This window comes from Labeo rohita, chromosome 7 (genome assembly GCF_022985175.1).
Source record: "Labeo rohita strain BAU-BD-2019 chromosome 7, IGBB_LRoh.1.0, whole genome shotgun sequence".
In the NCBI taxonomy this organism is placed as follows: Eukaryota; Metazoa; Chordata; class Actinopteri; order Cypriniformes; family Cyprinidae; genus Labeo; species Labeo rohita.
In genome coordinates, this window is record NC_066875.1 from 8,412,322 (window position 1) to 8,432,341 (window position 20,020).

At 35.3% G+C, this 20,020-nt stretch overlaps 1 protein-coding gene across 1 annotated transcript; it reads right to left on the reverse strand.

The window, feature by feature from the left end:
* Window positions 1–265: 265 nt before the first annotated feature.
* On the reverse strand, window positions 266–15,237 carry LOC127167730 (adhesion G-protein coupled receptor G2-like). The gene is made up of 14 exons (XM_051113924.1): window positions 15,212–15,237; window positions 14,538–14,628; window positions 11,147–11,383; window positions 10,861–11,041; window positions 10,512–10,656; window positions 6,036–6,146; window positions 5,781–5,912; window positions 5,655–5,691; window positions 5,477–5,577; window positions 5,258–5,373; window positions 4,893–5,161; window positions 1,923–2,019; window positions 1,499–1,779; window positions 266–909 (listed from the first exon to the last, which is right to left on the reverse strand). Exons 2-14 carry the CDS (start codon window positions 14,626–14,628, stop codon window positions 812–814), a joined length of 1,896 nt encoding a protein of 631 aa, XP_050969881.1. The 5' UTR covers window positions 15,212–15,237; the 3' UTR covers window positions 266–811.
* Between the last annotated feature and the right edge of the window lie 4,783 nt (window positions 15,238–20,020).

Genomic DNA, 20,020 nt, shown 5'->3' on the forward strand with positions numbered 1-20,020 from the left:
TGAAGATAACCGATCGTTTTGCTAGACAAGACCCTTCTTCCTCAGCTGGGATTGTTTACAACTGCATTTGGGATTGTTTGAAGCTGCATTTAAACTGCATTTTGGAAGTTCAAAATCGGGGCACCATACCAGTCCATTATATGGAGAAAAATGCTGAAATGTTTTCATCAAAAAACATATTTTCTTTACAACTGAAGAAAGAAAGACATGAACATCTTGGATGACAAGGGGTGAGTTCATTATATGTGAATCTTCGTTTTGGAAGTGGACTTCTCCTTTAAACTTTAAGTATACTACCATGTCCCTATTTACGTATTATTTTGAATATTTTGTTATATGAATATCTGAACATACAAAACATCAAAAGAAAGGACTGCTTGTAAACAAAAACATTTTATATTTTTATAAACACTTGAATGTGGGTAATTTCATAAGTAATAATGAAAAAAGAAATAAATAAACAACATTTTGAACAAAAATCTGAAGAAAGACTATGAATGACTGATGGTCATGTTAAAAATATGTGGAAACATGGGTTGTTTTGGTTTCTTCTTTGTTTGTGTTTTGAAAATTCTGTACAGAAGATGTGTAATAGCGCCCCCTTCCATATAACAATGAAAACATGGATTCTCTGAGTACAAAAATATATTTAGACTTTTTCTAAGTATACTTAAATGAAAGTATACCTTCTTTTTTTTTAGTTTAAAAGAAGTATACTAATAGCACACTTGAATAAACTTCTTTTTCGTAAGGGTTGTGTTCTTGTAAAACCATGTCAGAGGTTTTAGTAAGAAAACTGCATGAGAGGATCTTATTTGGAGGTGTCCAGAGTGGATGTAGACTTGGAATGAGGTGTTTGCGTACTGTTTTTCCTCGCTACAGCACACATCCACACAAAGATGTAAAACCCTGTAAACAGACAAATATGATGTTTCAGTCCACCTTTTTGTTAGTTTTCAAAAAGTTTCCATTTCCTTTTTCTTTTGTCTTTATATCATTGTATTATTCCACTTATGGTTTAAAACAGGGAAACAATCAACTCGGTCTCTCGTATTTCAATATCCTCCAGACTAGCGTTGTTGTGACTAAAAGCGTTAAATGCATCAGGGCTTCTCTTCATATTGCAACCAAAAAACGCAAAATGTAGCACTGTATCAGTATTTTATTTTCCGAGTTGTGTTGCTGTAAAAATAGCAACAGGTAGTGCCAGTAGAGTGCAGCCATTTCATGTAATCAAAATAATGGTGCCCCCCATAGTCCAAAATATGTATAAAACAATGTTGATTTTTTAATAACCCATGGGTTTTCTACTACATATACTTTCATATAACTTTCATGGGTTTTCTACTACATATTTAAGTGAGAGACATCATTTGTTATTTTAAGCCATACAAATCTTAATACTCAGGGTTCCCTTTAAACAATATGTGTTTTTTTATCATGAACACTAGTATGTCATTAACCCACATATTCTCTCTTGTACCCTGAGTAAACCTACCTTGCATTGTGTTTAAGATGCAGAATAGGTAGAGTATCGGGTAGTTGGTATATCCAGAGCTGAAGAAGGCCAAACCCCATGTTGTACCCAGCAGACACATGAGGCTCAGCACTGTGCCTAAATCCTTACAAACTGGCATCTTGTTGTGCCTGTTGCCCATTTTTCGTAGCTTAAATATTTGTCTGGACACTGTGATTAGGATTCCTAAGTTGAACAGGAATACGATGCTGAAGTAGGAAACGCTCACGCCATACAGGACGCGAGGCTCTTTGATCCAGCAACTGTATTGTACAAAAGAAAGTTTGACAATGTGAGACGGCTGTACTTCATATGTACATTTAAATTTGATTGACTGGCAAAGAGTGCTACATAATTTAATTACATTTGTCTGTATCTAATGCAAAGTTATAATGTGAAGACTTACATTTGATTTGTTGTGTTAGTATCAGATAATATACTATTGCTGATGCCATAAATGTTATTAACTGACAGCAAGCATCCAACAATAACAGCAGGGACTCCTGTCAAGAGGATAAGATCACAGGATGAACCACCACATTTCAAGGTTCCATTTGCTTGCTTTTTATGGTTTTATTTTTTCTACAAATGGAGCTGTTTGTAAGAAAATGATGAAAATGAGCTGAATACAAGTAATCAACACAATTTCAGCCCATCAGTTAAAAATGTTGATTCCTTGATTTTAATAGATTCTCATTTTTACGAAACAACATAGATTCTTAAATCCCAAAAAACGATTAGTCTAGCCTGTTTTCAGTTCATGGAATATTGTAGCACACCTCCCATCCAAGAAATCGCAATAAGCTTTGTACTTTGTTACTTTTGATATGAGACAAAGTCTCAAATTTCAAATTCTGTCCATTAAATACGGTATTAAAAAAATTTAATTCCATTTTGGCCCTGTTTAATGTGGAGTGATGGATCTCTGTAGTGCCTCAGTTCAAGAGAACTTGAAGCGCGAAGCATACATCAAATAAAACCAGTTTCAGCATGAAATGAACATATATAAACATCCAAAGGTATGTTAAAAATAGAGTACAACTTACTACACTTAAACAAAGGGAGATATTTCAATTTTAAAAAAGACATCTCTTTTCAAGAACCTCAACGAATGGCTCCTTTGGACTAGAGCATTGTTTAATGCACCGCAGATGCGTGCAGTGTGTTGTAGGAGATTTATTCATCATACAGTGTAGATAGCTTCACTTATAACGCGAGTGTTTTTTAAAATGCATAAACTTGCACTAGACTAGGCTAGGCTAATCAGTGATGATGCTCTTTGATAATGTTAATGTTCTTTGCTCATTTTCTGTAGCTGCTTTTTCAATAACTAAGAAAATGTAAGCATTATAATTAGTAACTTACAATGTTTTTATTCAATTGTTGTCATGTTAAATACAAATTAAGTCATATTAAAAACATTAGGCTGCTTTAGCCTTATGCTGGAGCTGGTTTCGAGCAATGAAGCTAAGTATGTAAATAATGAAATAAATTAGCACGATAATATCATGTATCGGCGATCTGCAGGCTGACGATAGGACCCAACACTACTGTAGCATCAACTATACCTTAATATATCCTTAACTGTAATGGAACAAATGGAACTTGCTGCTTTGGCAAGGGGCGTGGCAGTACTGAAACACTGTCTAAGCTGTGTCGCCAATCACAACTAACTGGGACAGCTATAACCAATCACAACACATTTTGTTTTTCAAAAGGCAGGCCTTCATTAAACTAATTGAGCCATTTGTGCCAGGCTGGGGAGAAATGTATTGTAATAATGTAAATTATGTGAAAAATAATGCGTTTTTCGAACCACCAAGCATGAGAGCATGTTCTAGTACACCCCCAGAACAAAATCAAGACTTTGTAAAAGAACATAATAGGACCCCTTTAAGCATTTGTATGCAAGTTAGTTAATTTTAACCTTCAGTGTTATAGATAATGTAGTACCAACTGACTCTCATGTATATTTTACAGCATTAGTTGAGAAATTTTATTTTCCTTGAGAAAATTTGGCATGTACTGATCCTGATATACTGTATATGTAAAATGATACTGGTAATCAAACTGAATCGAATCGAATTGCCCTAGTTAACATCTTGTGAATCAAAAAGCTGCATGCATCATTAAGATGCTTTTAACTTCAAACCGTTGTTGATTTTGATGTAAAAGGAATTTGTTTATTACAAACGCACAGCTTTTTCACACAGTGTTAATGGACTGGAGTTGTCTGGGTAACTTGTGGATAATTATGATGTTTTTATCAGCTGCTTGAACTTTCATTCTGATCAAGTGATGTAATGCTAAATTTCTCCAAATCTGTTCCCGATGAAGAACAAAACTCATGTACATCTTGGATGGCCTGAGGGTGAGTACATTTCGAGCACTTTTTTTTTTTTTTCTTTAGGGTGAACTATTCCTTTAAAGAGGTCATCGGATGCCCATTTTCCACAAGTTGATATGATTCTTTAGGGTCTTAAGGAAAAGTCTATAATATACTTTGGTTAAAAATTCTTAATGGTTGTGTAAAACAGCACCCTTTTTAGCACCCTGCCAAAATCAGCTCTGCAAAATTCATTTGATTCTGGTCGAGGCTGCTTTAAATGCAAATTAGCTCTGCTAGCCCCACCCCTCTCTTCTCTCTGTGGGGAGACGAGCCTGTTTACTTTAGCCACATTTAGCCGCATTTAGCCGCTAAACTTGCTAACTAGCACATTATTAGGAAAGGCGATCACAAAGATTTATAAAAAAAAAAACCCTTATCTTTAATTCTGCTGCAAAGATTTGCACGAACATAGACGGATATATGTAGATCAGGAGGCGCATTCCCTTCACAAACAAACATAATCCACTGCATGTTCAGCGGCTCAGATGTCGGGAGTAAATGACGACCACTATGTTCATTATTACATCCAGCAACACAACACCTCAATCGCTCAATCGGAGATATTCTTGTCTACATCCCTGCTCTGGCATCGAAACAAAGAGGGTGAATTGTGACAGCTGGTCTGAGGTAAAACGCTCATGTCAATCAACTATCATGTGAGCGGCCTCTGTCAGTGTGACGCCACAACGACAGGCATCTAAGAATGGCTTGATTTGAAAAAGGGGATATTATTTTTACAGATTAATTAAAAACCACTGCATGGATTGGTATCATTATAGGGCAGATTTGTACATACATTGCTAACACACATTAATGTTCAAACAACATGTGAACTTAGCATCCGATGAGCCTTTTAAATTTCATTTTGAGGTTTAAATTTCCATTGTTACATGAAGCATCCCTTTAATGCTTCCTGCAAGTCTGTTTTACCTGCTATGTTTTTTCTTTTTTTTTTTATGTTGTTATGCATTTACTCTTGATGCTCACCCCATCCAATCAGGGACAACTTGACCATGTAGTGTTTGATGTAAATGTTGAAGACTCTGATGAGAAGAAGGTAAAGGTGCAAGGCTTCAATAGCCATCCAGGTGAAAGAACACAGCAGGCTGTAGTGTATAGTCGCAGCAATAAACACACACACTTCTTTCACTGTCCACGTGGCGGCCCACTCGCTGAACATGAAGCTCATGTTGAGGAGAAACAGAGCACCACTCAGAGACACGTGAATGCTGCTGGACACTTCTGCCCTTGCATTGCTGCAAAAACACACATAAATGGATGCAAATGAAGCATCTTCAAAATTAGTCACGTTTCACAACTTTTATATCAACTCAAAACAGAAGAAACGGCACCCGTTGAAAATGAACATCAGGACAGTGGAGGCAGAAAAGAACGCAGACAGACTGCAACCTGTATAGCTTATATACGACAAGATTTCCCATTGGTTTTTGGATATCTTCAAGTCAACCTATAGATAATAAGGTATATAAATGAGATGGGGAGTGAAATATTATCTGATTTATTCAAAGTGCTACTTTAACTTAATTATTAGTGGATATTTCAGAACTCACCAGAAGCACAGCAAAAGGGGTCATATGATCACAGGAACACTCCACAACATCATCACTGATCATAGCGGTTTCACAGCCATCCGTTTTCCAGGTTTTGTCTCCTGTGTAACAGTTAACTAAATTCAATACAAAACTAAAAGACCTATGTGCCTCATATAAGACTGTTCATTGAAACTACCTTTTTCATCATAGAACTGGCAGGACACAGTGTAGGTCTTTAGATAAAAATACAAAACATAAATAAATAATTATCAGGACATTTTTGGCCAATTTGCAAATTTTTAAAAATTCTATTTAAACTTACACTTGCAGATGGGTCCTTTGTGGAATTAATTTTGAAGTTCATTTTAAGTGGTTTCTTTAAATTTGCAATGTCACGGTCAGGGACCTCAATCCGTATGACTTTGGAGGTAAAAAATTTATTTCTTACTTTAGTCTGTAAAAAAAGACAGTAAGCTTACCTTAAACTAAAGAAACTGTGTGACAAGAACCACAGTTTTCTAATTGCTATGACACTCAACAGAAGAATAGAGACATTAAAAGTGGGTGTGATTTGAACCTTAAAGTGCTCATCAGCATTGTAGGTAACTACGCCGATTTTGTTCTGGGTCTCATTTTTGAAAGGCTCAACTGGGATGAATGTGTCAGCTACTTTATCATAATTTAATACCTTTAATGCAAAAACATGAGTAGTTAGCATCTTTTACATTCCTATATATCATACATTGTTCTATACATAGTTATATATGATCTACATTGTTTAGAAGTGTCAGAAAATGAAGCTGAAACCAGATGTTATCAAAAACCTGCTGTAAGTCATTTCTTTTTAGGATAATCGTGCATAAAATGCAGTGGCGTGATGCAGTCAGGCCCTTTAATCCCCGAAACTGGGACAGAAAAAAGAATTAAGAAATAGCATTTCACCCTTTCAATAAAAAACCTATGCATTCAGGTAATACATTAAATATACAGCGGCAATAAAATTATGCATTACATCAAATGTCATTCCTGTCGGCATTGGTCTGTGATAGCCATTCAAAATTGCAATCAAAATTATTCAAACTCCTTGACCTGCAAGACATTTAGCTGCGGAGAACAAAATTTTATGAAAACAATTCAACAAAGGCATCCGTAAACTATTAGAGAAAGTTTATTAATACACATTTGAGTGATTCTGAAAATGTAACAATCGTGAATCATGATAAAATTTAAATCGGCTCAAAACATTCATGTTCAAAATTATTCAACCCCCAAAAGTCACATTTTGCACAGAATTGTTTAGTCTTTAAAACCACCAATAAACGCTGCCTGTAGGTGCTTAGAAGTTTCTTGTCACTACTGCAGTCTTGGCCCACTCCTCGCCTGAAAAAGCTTCCAGATCACTGATAATCTTTGGTTTTCACATTGCCACTGCTTTCTTTAAATTCTACTGTATATTTTCAATAAGAATTAAATCTGGAGACTGAACAGGCCACTCAAGTACATTCTAAGACCATGATCCCTGAACCAAACATAAGTAGATTTGGATCTATACTTTGGGATGACTGTCCTGCAGGAAAATTCATTGATCATCAGCTTCAGTCTTTGCATCAAAGGCATCACAATTCTTGCCCAAATGGCCTTATACTTCAAAGAATCTGTGATATCCTTCATACCGTCATGATTTCCACTTCCTGCTACAGTTTGATGATGGAGATGGTGTTCTTCTGCGCATAAACAAATGCCTTTTTTTGCACAAGACATACCGCTGTTCCATGGGTTCAAAAAGTTCCAGTTTGGTCACATCACTCTTCCAAAACTCCATAGGTACAGGTCTATCCAAATTAATTTTAGCACGTTCAAGTCAGCCTTTTTGTTCTTCTTGGTCAAGAGTGGTATTAGGCAAGATGCCTCAGCATGAAAGCCATACTTGTCTAGTGTTCTCCTTATACACTGCATTAAAATGTTTTTACTCCTTTCGTTGGGTCATCTTGCAAGTCTTTGGCTGTACATTGGAAGTTTTTCTCAGTTGCTCTGATTAAATTTATTATGATTTTGTGCTTTTTCTTCAACAGCCTGAAAGGTTTTGTGGTACAACATATTTTAAGCTAAGGAATAAGACTGGCAGCGGTGTCTCTACAAACTTTTAATGTCTTGGAAATGTATCCTTAGACTTTCTAAAGTAATAAAACTAATCTTCTCTATAGCTTTTGAGAGAGCTCCATTTTTGCTACTCAACTTCAGCATATACCTGGGCTAAGTTTATGTGTGTGTGTAACAGCTCAAGCTAATTATGTTTTTTAAAAGAGTTTCTAAGGACTTAATTGTGTTGTAAGACAATTTTGTTCCCCACCATACAACTAAGTGACTTAAAAACAGCAATGTTGAACAGGGGTTGAATAATTATGACATAACTGTATTATTAAAAAATCCTATAACTCAAAAATATGACATTATATATTGACAATATCACTTTTAATATTTCAGTAAACTGTTATAGATGCAATTTTTATAAAATCATGGATCTTCAGAAAAGCTTGTTCACTATGCCTGCCAGCTCTGAGGGGTTGAATAATTTTGATTGCAACTGGTAAATTTTACCTGGGGACTGCAACCCCAGGTAAATTACAAGCAGTGTGAATCTCTAGGATTCATTTTATCCAGGGTTTAGAATGACCCAGGATGAACTAATTCAAGTGCGCAAAACATAATATGGGAGGTCTTGTAAATAAAGTCACGCTTTCTAAATAAAAGAGCCCAATGACAATTGATAACATCATTGTGTCACTTCAGTTGCTGTTATGCTGCCTTCACGCCATGTCATAATTACCGTCATTCCGACATGACAACACGTGACATTTTACTCATAGCTTTCCATGTTGTCGGACTCAGAGGTAGCACCTAAAAAGCGCCAAAATGACCTTTTGGCGCTTTGTAATTAAAAATGTAATTAAATTTTTTTTTAAGATTTCAATATTTCGATACAAATAGATAAGAGCTGTTTTTGACCAAAATAGCTGCTCAAAGGCATTGCTAATATTGCCGCAGAGTGAACTGACTTTCTTTGAAAGGGACGTCCCAGCACTGTGAATGTAATGACACAGAATGGGCCTAATGTTGTGTTTAGGAATTTTTATTAGTTGGGTTATGTTCAAATATGATAGATATGTATGCATAACACACAAGTATTTTAAAAACTGCAGCTTGTTCTGTTGCTGTTTGCCCGTTTGTCCACATGCAAACACAGTATCAGGTCACTGAAAGCGAACCATTTTGAAAACTGTCAAGATGAAGATTTTCAGAAACTCTGGTGAAAGTTGATTTTAGCTTGTGATTGGCCAACATGGCTTTACGGTTGGAGTTATATAGCCACCTACTGGTTTGGCATGCTCTTTCCAGGACTTCATAGTTCATTCAAATTATGGAGATTTTTTATTTTTTTACTTTTTTAACAAAGGAGGAAAAATTCATAAAAGTACTTGTCTAGGCCTAATAAATTCTTTGATTTGAAAACGCATCTTTTTCTCCGTTACGGCCTTCTGTCCACACTGGGATGGCACTTTTGTTAAGGAAAACTGAGCTTTTTGAAAAACTCTCTCCAAAGTGGATAAATTTGAAAATGCAGTTTTCGTGTTGTAGTGTGGACTGTAAAAATGTAAGTTTTTAAAAACACGTTTAGTAATGTTACGTACTGTATATTCTTCCAATATATACATATGTTTATACAGGTACTGTACCTGTTAAGTGCTATTCACTTTTACATTGCTGCTACAGAATTGTTACCTTATACACTCTTCATACTAGAGTCCTGCAAAGACGACAGAAAATTTACTCGTGATCCCTGTTTGTGGCAACTTGAGGCATGAAGGCAGATGTATTTTAGATCAGAGATATAATGGTGAGTGAGTGCGACTTGGATTGTCCTGAATAAAATGATCCTGCCAGAAAAATTGTTAAAAATTTAAAAAAGTTAATTTAATGTTTTCTGACATTTCAGCGTTGCTGAGAAACGTTTGGAAAAGGCTTGAAAATGCTATTATGCATATATTATATTTGCAATTATGCATTTTAGGCATAATGAACAACACATTTTTTTCTTAAGGTGTGCCTTTAGCCCCATTGTACCCAACACATATTTAAGGAAAGTCATTTTACTCCACAGCTGTTACATGTTCCCTGAGTCTTGTCTGGACTTTCTTCTGGATGTTTCCTGTACTTTCTTTGGAGTCAGTTTGTAGTCTTGTTCCCTATGATTAGTTACTCTAAATGTGTCTTGTTAGCCCTGTGTATATATCCACTTAATTTTTCCTGTAAGAGTGGGTATGGCCATTTTTTATATTTTATGGGTCTGGCTTCCAGACTCATCCGTATCCAGCTTTTTTTTTTAGCTGTATAAAACAGCTCATTTTGCTGCTTGATATTGCAAAGTTGGTGTGTCTTACCATGTTATTTTAATGTATTATCCTAATTATGAACACACTGGTTTATAGTGCAGTTTTACCGTTTACTGCATGTTGTTACTACTCTTGTTATTTCCCTATAGCGGCTAATGAGCCTGAAGTCTTGCCCATAGGCTTACTTCCACGTTGAAGAATAAGGTGGATAGTCCCTGTGTTTCACTTGTTCTTTGTCAGTTATTAAATGTGTGTAGGTGCCTGTAATCTTGCCTAGTTTGTCTCCTGGTATTTCCTTGTTTTGTTTAGTAAGTCATCCTGCAACTAGTTTCACATTTTCTCCTGTTTTCACTTCTGCAGCCATATTGGCAATGCCTTTGAGCAGCTATTTTGGTCATGCAAGGCAAACATATTTTTGTGTGATTTTTAAGTGCTTTTCTTTCTTCAAACCAAAATTTATAATGATATGATTCACCTCTGAGTCTGGTTAATGTTTTTGAAGACTTCAGTTTTTGAATTTTATCTATGGACAAAATTGAGATGGAAAAATATTTTCCAAGGTGACTGCCGGTGTTGCAGAAATCACTCACAGCAGTTTAGCAGTTTACAGAATTATGTCAGCTTTGACTTTTAGCATTTACGGTATGGGGCAAGAGTCTTACGCTTGGAGCGGCGATTGGTACAAAACCATTTGTTGTGTTTAAATAAATCTTAACCACAGTCATGGAAATATCCTCTTCATAGTAGTTCTTGGATTGCTCAGGAATAGTCATATTTACAATGCTGTTGATGGCTTTCTTCTCCACTCTGCATAAAGGTGAGATAAGCGTGAAACAAAAAGAGGCAAAAGGTCTAAGCAGTGTTTCCAACCCTGCTCTTGGAGACAGCCACAAAACTGCACATTTCCTAATCTGCACATCTGATGCATTGTTAGGCACTTCCAGGAACAGGGTTTGGACCATCCACCTAAATAATTGTGTGTTTTAAAATCTTTAACAAGGTTATATTTACCTAATGTAGGTGTCCAGAACAGCTTCATGAAAGATCACTTCTTTGCACATTTGTTTAATATTGAGAATATTTCTCATGTCTTTTGGGATATTCATTTGTCTCTCTTTCCTTGTCAGGAGCTTACTTATTTCATCAGGCAAACAGTCTACCACAGTACAGCTGCATGATGTTTGATTTACTACTATAATAGATAACAGGAAAATGTTATGTCCTGAGAACCACCAAGTTATCATAATCAATGCATTTCTTATAAAGCTGTTGTGTAACTGGTTAAAGTCTTGCTTACTTATGTTGAAGTCAATTGTTGTGTTTTCCACATTTATTATTGTCAGTTCCAATTTTTCCAGTACTGTGAAGCTTACGTTTTCAAATAAATTGTGACTGGAGCACTCAATATAACATGATTTTTTGTTTGAATTACAAACTAACTGTCCTGCAGTGTCCAAAATAGTAACATTGTGTTCAGTTCCAAATGAGATTCTCGTCTCTATTGTGTCATTTGTCAGAGCTAATGTTGCTTGACCTGACAAAGAGAAAATACATAATTACACAGTGAAATGTAAGTATTTAAATGAGCTTATCAGTTTTAAGTTGTGTTGTAGGGGAGACTGGGGCTAGTTGTCACATGAAATACACAAAAATGTGTATTATGTGAAAACTGATTCTTATTAAGTGGTGGGTCATGTTTCAGGATTCTTTGCTTTAGCAAAGTGTACTTCTAGAGACCCCTGTTGAAACAACAGCATAAGCTGTTTTTTTTTTTTCAACAGGGATTCCAGGCAGTCTATGTTTCTGAAAATGGTTCTTTCATGAGACTCTAGATGGTGCAGGCTGAACGTGTTAACAGAACTGATGATATTCACAGCCTTAATAAGACTTGGCTGATTGGTTCACATCGCATACACAGCCAAAGAGTTTACACCTTTACCTTTAAGTGGCTGGTTGGCATTCATTTGAGCTTTTCGCAGCACACTTTCAGAGTTCCTCTGAAACCCTCCACCTTCCCCAGCTCCACATGTATAGATCTGTATTTTATATGCTATTTGTGAAACAGCAGTATGTCTTAAATAATCACAGCACCATATCGCCATATGCTTTGGCAGTAGCAAGTTCCTGTACTTGCTTGAAGCAGCAGCAGCAGCAGCAGTAGCAGCAATAATCTACGACGAATACAGCGATAACCAACAGCAGCAGTAATTCAGCAGTGTAGCAGATCTATTCTGCCAAGACCAAATACATTAGCATTGTCATTTCCATTACCATGCTAAAATCTTCAGAGTTGTCATGGAAGAAACTGCTTTAAATACCTTTTTTCCACATCAATCTTCACTCCATACACTATAACAGCAAAGCAAAAAATAGATTTTTATCATCTCTGCAAATTTGTTAAAAATAAAAAAGTATAAAAAAATAAAGTATTCATACCCTTAAACACTAGAAATTTAACTCAGGAGCACTAATATTGCTTGAAGATGTTGCTACTCTTCGAGTCAAGTTTTTTTTTTTTTTTTTTAAGTACAGTTTATGTACTTTATAACCTCAAATGATCGTCTTGTCTAGCTCTGCAAATGCACATGCATACTCTGTGTAATCTTGGTCAGTAGGGTATGTCGAAAAACTTCCATCTCATTTTCTCCTCTAACTTCAAAATCATCCTACATTGCTGTTTCACCTTTTTTATTGTAAAGGATGTTTGACCTTCTTTTCATGTTCACTTTGTAAACACTGTTATTCTGCAGCGAAGTAGGAAGTTGGAAGGAAAAATGAGATGTGAGTTTTTCGACATACCCTAACTGTATGATCTATGCATCAAGTCTTAAAGCGACAGCAGCGTAAACCTACTGCTGCTGACTGTGTCATAAATGTTAACCACACAACAAAAGAAAAATAGAAAATCACTCACTGCTCTTGACTGAATTACTTCAGTAACTTTAATAAGAATAATTTATATTTAATGCATTCAGTAAAAATTGTGCAGTGTTTTATTTTTACATTTATTACTTCATTAAATGCCTTTAGTAAGCTATTTCACTAGTAGCCTTTACTATATAGACCTATCAAAAAACGTAAAAACCTACTTCATTAGTATTTTTGATTAAAATTATTATTTCTGTCATGACAACTCTCAGAGGCATTGGCATGGTAATGTACATGACAGTGTAAATGTATTTGGTCTTGCCGGAATAGATCTGCTACGCTGCTGCTGTGGCAAAGCAAGTACCGAGACTTGCTACTGCCAATATATCCACAACACGCTGCTGTATGTAAGAAATATTGCTGCTGCACATATAACATATCTGAATAACCCCCATAGCGTACATAAATCACCTCGTAGCAGATCTATACAGGTGGAGCTGGGGGAAGGTGGAGGGTTTCTGAATCATGCTGCAAAACTGCTTACAGAGCAGAGAACATTTAACTTACATTAGTTTAGTTGTTTGCTGTTGTATAGAAGTTATTGTTTTTTTGGTGGCAGCTTCTAGCTTCAATGAAAAAGAATGTTTCTAACGTCTTTGTGACAATAGATTTTATGGGTCCAAAACCACCTTGGGTGTGCATTATTATCTAATAATCCCATTGTCAATTATTTTTTACATCATGTAATTTATTAACTCTAAATGCATTCAAAAATAAAACAGTTATGAGTTGGCTGTGAGTTATGGTACACATAGGGCTTTTATACACTGCATGCCATTGTAAAGACTAGGTTTATCCCTCACAGCCTCATTTTCATCCAACTAACATCCGTCTAACCATTTGTCATATAAAACCTATGCAAAACACACACAGCCATAAACAGAGATAAGAGATGCATTTTCTGCTCTTCATGTCCTATTCACCAAGCTACCCTCCCACCCCCAGCTTGAATATATACATTTATTGTGTAATAAAAAAAGTATAAATAAATAAATAAATAAAGTCAAGTCCCGCCCTATAATTTTTCACATTCTGAAGGTTGTTTCAATCTCAAATACGTCACAATACGTAAATCAACTTTATTGAATGACTTTTTGCTGAGCAGGACACTAATTATGAGATGATGTGAAATCAAAAATGAAAATTGCAAAATGCAATAGAGGTTTGCTTTTGTTACATTTAAATTGACATTGTCCTTTTCTGGTAGTAGAGGTTAAAACAAGGTTAAGATACTGACAAACAGTACTGTTAGGTTGGACTCTGATTCAACTCAGTCTCTGATCTAAGTCCGACTCGGCCCATATGAGTATCACTCATAATATCAAGATGGGATGGGTCACAGGTTGTTACAATTTAACAGGCTGTAATTTTATAAAACATTTATATCATATTTATAAAGATGAGTCTTTTCATTACATTTTTATGGTGCTGTTAAATTTAGTTTTTCTATCTGAATTTTGAGGGAAATTCTTTAATAGACTGTTTAATGGCAGGTTCTGTTATACAATACAATATATATATATTTTTTAAATATAGCTGCTTAAAAGAATTAGAAGCCCAGACTCGGTCTCCCTTACATCTAAAAAACAAAATATCCACTGTATGAGAATTTACTTAATGTGAATGTCTATGGAAATTGTATGCAAATATTTTCCTTATTAAAACAAAAGTTGTCAAAGTACAGATTCTGAATACAAGGAAATCAAGTATTTAAATAAAGTATTTCTTATTTCAGGAAGAAGGATTTAACCGTTTATTACCTCTTTGAGTTTTTTGTAGTTTTCCACCATTCGGGCCATACATCATGATCAGAAGTAGTAGAAGTGTCATATCTTTAGCTCTCTGGGACATCTTAGGATTTATGGAGGTAAGAATACAGACATGGAAATCACAAATGTTATATATGCACTACTAGTCAAAAGTTTTTGAACAGTGAGATTTTTTTTTTTTTTAAGAATTCTCTTCTCACCAAGCCTGCATTTATTATTACAAATTATAGAAATGAATACTTTTATTTAGCAAGGATGCTTTAAATAGATCAAAAGTGATGATTAAGACATTTCTATTTCATATAAATGCTGTTCTTCTGAACTTTCTATTCATCAAAGAAATTTGAAAAAAATAAATAAAAAAAAACTCAGCTGTTTTCAACATAATAATAAATGTTTTTGACAGCAAATCAGAATATTACAATGATTTCTGAGGGATCATGTGACTGTAGTAATGATGCTAAAAATCAGCTTTGAAATCACAGGAGTAAATTACTTTTTAAAATGTATTCAAATAGAAAACTCTCTCTACATATGTTTGTTCATTTAGAAAAATACCCCAAAAGTAACTATTTTAATACAATACAATATATTGCTTGACATAATATATTTAAATGGCATAATAATACAAACACTCCAAAATGAACCTAGAAGAACCTACTTACCTGATTTTCTAGCAGGTCGAAGTGGTGACAGCTCTGTATGGAAGGTTCAGAACTCACACTAAGAGTTGATCATCAGCCATACTCAAATTTTGTGGCTTCAGATATATCCAATAAGCTCTAGTGTCAGCAGAGCACAACGACAAGCTGTGTTGGCACTTTGTATTTATGACTAGTCTAGACTATAATAAACTATGGTTCCAAATTATTGTGATCTAACATTTGCCTTGCATTTGAAAAGACAAACATTTGAGGTGAAGGATAATCCTTACCTCTGAGACTGTGTTATGATCTGTATGATCTGTATGACCTTATTATTTTTATTGTGAGTAATAATTAGGCTTCTCATTATTGCTGATCACTGTTGTTGTGCTATGATATTGTAATATTTACCATTATATAATCAGAAGAGTATAGAAAAGTGTATGAAAGTGTCACTCCACAATACAATAGCAAAATATATAAATATTAGGGGTGTAACGATACATGTATTCATACCGAACCGTCACAGAACAGGCATCTCGGTTCAGTGCATGAGGCCTTACAACGAATACAGGCAATTTACCCTCAATCCAGAAGGAAGCGCACGCAGTAATGCAACTGTTTGATAACCGACTGCAGAAGAACAGCGAATGCCAGGAGTTGCGAACTTGAAAACAAAGCCCACTAGACAGTGACCATGTGCTGATTCTGAACGCGTCTCCCACCGACAAAGGAGTATAACGTTACTTTAAAGGGGTCATCGGATGCCCATTTGATATGATTCTTTAGGGTCTTAATGAAAAGTCTATAACATACTTTGGTTAAAAATTCTCAATGGTTTTGTAAAACAACACCCTTTTTACCTTGCCAAAATCAGCTCTGCAACGATCATCCCATTCTGATGGATTGTTCCTTTAGATGCAAATAAGCTCTGCTCGTCCCGCCCCTCTCTTCTCTCTGTGGAGTGACGAGCTGCTCGAAGAGATTGTTTACCTTAGCCGCATTTAGCACGTTTAGCCACTAAACTTGCTAACTAGCATGTAATTAGGAAAGGTGACTGCAGAGATTCATAAAAAAAAGACCTTGTACTCACTTCTGCTGTAGGTGAAACTGGATCACGAATGACTTGCGCGAACATAGACGCATTTATGTAGAGACGCATTCCCTTCACAAGCAAACATAATCCACTGCATCTTCAGGGGCTCAGATGTCGGGAGTAAATGACGAAAGGTGGAAAAAATTTAATTTGTACTACTGTCTGTTTAAAATAAATGAAAAGAAACCTAGCATAGTAGATTTTTTTTTTTCTGTTGTTCTGAAGTCGTATCGAACCGTGACCCTCAAACCGAGGTATGTACCAAACTGTGACATCTGTGTACCGTTACACCCCTAATAAATATGAATAGTATTTTTGTTACATTAATCAGTGTCTCTTTAATACAGTGTGGTTTATATACATGTTGCTGCTGATTGGGCTGACATTTTTAACACACCCACCAAACAAGAGAAAACCTATCTCAAACCCTGTTGCACAACGTTGCACACGGTTTCCAGGAAACATGCCGTTCAGCACGGAAACCATAGCAAAACGTTGGGCACTGGTGTGAGCTTGAACGTGCCCCACATAATTAAAATGGGATGCCCTCATTGGTGTGTCATCTTGTAGGTGGGTGGGACATGCATCAAACAGGAAGCTGACCATGAAACGTATGAACGGAGGAAAATGACATAAGCTTTTTTGCTAGTTTTCATTAAAAGGCCCTAAAATTGTCATAGCTACTGTATTATACAAAGTTTTGAGGGAAACATAAATATGATGCACTACTTCTACATCAGTAAAAAAGTGTTAATATCATGTTTTTATTTTCCGAATTAGGTTGTTTTTATTTTGTCCCAACCACCCAAACACAATTTGGGTGGATGGGACAGCATAATTTTGCGTGATTGGGACAGTGCATAAAGGCTTTGCTAATTAAGAAAAATGATTGTCCTTGTAATATAGAGAACTGTTGTATATGCTGTTTATGCCCTGAATCAATGGTTTCCAACCGTTTTATTTGTGCAAGCCCTAATCAACCACAAGGATATTTATGAACCAGCTAGATTTTTGCCAAAATTCAGAAATAGACACATTTTGAAAATAGAAGCATTATAGATAAACTTGTTTAAAAATGTTTTGTTGCAGAAACCTGGCTTGTGCAGGTTAAATGTGTTTAATTGGTGATGTGTCCACCCAACATTTTCTTTTTTCTTTTCTTTTTTTCTTTTAAATTGTCTACTTGATTTTTAAATGTTTTCAATGACTTTTGGACTTCGGGCCTTCTTTTACCTCAGTTACCTTTGTTGTATTGTATACATTTTGGATAGATTTATGAACTGAGAAATAAAGTTGAACGGAGATAAACATGGGCACTTAATGATGATGAACAGAAAGAACATATTGTTAATAAAATTATAATAAAGTATGAACTTGTGCAATACAGTAAATATTCTTACAATACCTTAAATCAATGACAAAATGTGCTGTAAAATGTAATACATTTTTTTTAATAACATTTTTGGCTCAGTTTACAGAAAAGTATATGTCACACATCCTTTCATTCTAATATAACATTGTTTCCTCCTCAAATGGGTATAGTTAACATCTTTAGCATTACATGAATATATAATGTGTTGGACTGATGTTTTAAATTTATGGCAAGAAACCTTTGTTAGGTTAGTTCACCCAAAAATGATCCTAGGTGTATATGACTTCCTTCATTCAAACGAATCCAATCAGAGCTGTATTAAAAATCATCCTGGCATTTCCAAGCTCTATCATTGCATAGGCGGGTGATCATCAGTCCAAAAACAAGTCTAATAAAGCGCATCCATCCATAATAAAAAGTGACTCACATGGCTTCGGGGGGTAAATAAAGGCCTCCTGTAGTGTGTTTTTGCAAGAAAAATATCCATATCTAAAACATAATAATCACGCCGCGTATGACGTGCATGTGCTGGTTTGTTTACAGGAGGAAAGGAAGGAAAGTTTTCTTACTTTAGCAAAGGAAAACCAGCCTCCTCTTGGTTTATATTAAAATCCTCCAATTCCTTTTCAAATCCTCATTTTACACTTCTAATTCATGACTTTTGGGGTTTGTTTTGTGTTTGTTTTGCTGTAGACCGGAATATTTCTGTATGACCGTACCGGGTCTGGTCATACCACCGCTTGCATACTGTGGCTTATTCTGGTTAACAAACACCCACTTAGACAGAAAGGCTGTCAGACTGATTGTGATTAATCATGATCTATTTACATGCACTGTATGTGCCATTTGAGAAAGTTCTTGCTAGTTCAAAAATGTACTTTATAGTTTTGTATTTAATGTGCATTAGACATAAACAGACTATGAGCGGCTCGATGATGTGCAGCCTGAGACTGAGACAAACTAGCATATTATACTCTTACTGTTTCTGACATTGTAGAGTATACTGTACAAATACGGTGCTCCAAAGTCAGGGTAATGTTTTACTGATCTTCCACTGTTGGTGACAAGGGACTACCTTTATGATTCCTGTGGTCATTTACTCAACCACCTCATTCAAAACCACAACTGTGTGTTGCTCAGAGACGCTCAACAAGATGATCCTGCTTTGGCTTTTCTTTAAAAGTGTTTAAATGAGACAAGCTCAAGTGTTCATGCAAGAACTTGATGTGTTTGCACAAGACCTGTGTTTGTGTAGCTTCATTCACAATGGAAAATAACATTTTATGCTTTTATCTAGTGTCAGCCATCGTGTTTCACTAAAGCCAGACTAATGTCATTTATTGAAGTCAGAAGTCTGAAGACCAGCATCGGCCTCCGCTGTTTCTAATGGATGTGAACCTGTTTGCTTCACGTGCATTTTTATGAAAATCCTGTGCGAATATCTTTCTTTGGAACAAAGCCACGGTCCCAAAACAAAAATTCTGAATACAAGGTATTCAAATATTCTAAGAAATTAAGTATTTCATATTACAGGAAGAGAGATTTTTGTGCTTTAGCAAATGTAGTTAATTATCTACAAGAAAGTGTGACTGCTTGGTTACTAACATTCTGCTAAATATTATTATGGGAATGTGATCTTTTTTCCCCTTTTTTTCATAATGAATCCAATGCAAATTGTTAACAGCAACATTTGAATGAATTTGCCTATTGCATATTGGTTTCATAAAAAATAATCTGCAATGTGCAGTGCTGTGTTAAGCAGGCATTGTGTCATTCCAAATGTACGTCTTTCATTTCTGTCAATATTTGATATAAAAATACTCCCTGTGCCATTCCAGACAAATATGACTTTACTTATTCAAATTAACACAACTGAAAACAATCTCTCTCAGCTTCTGTGAGTCTATTTACTGTAAATGATTATAAGTCCTGAAATGATGATACTCCAAAAACACACACAGACATTGTAACGGTAGACTGATAAAAGACCGCAGTTATGAGACATCAAATAATAGTAGGTCTATAAAATATGAATATTTTAAACCTTTTTATTATAAGACATGGCTTTTTTCATCAAATTTTTTTTGATAAACTGTTCCTTTAAGTAAACGTTTCCTGTTATGGGAACATTGTTTTGTTGTGCATGTTGAAGGTTTGATGTTATCATAATTTGATAATATTCTTGGTGCTTAGTTGGTAAGATGACACTTTCTGCTTGCTGTACCAACCTGAAATCTCTACGACATGATTTACAGTGAAAAAAAATTCATTTTCAAACAATGACTTACTATATAATTAATTATTCAACAGTGTTTACTCATTTGTTTAGTGCTGAATTTGCGCTAACCTTGTAGGTTAAGTT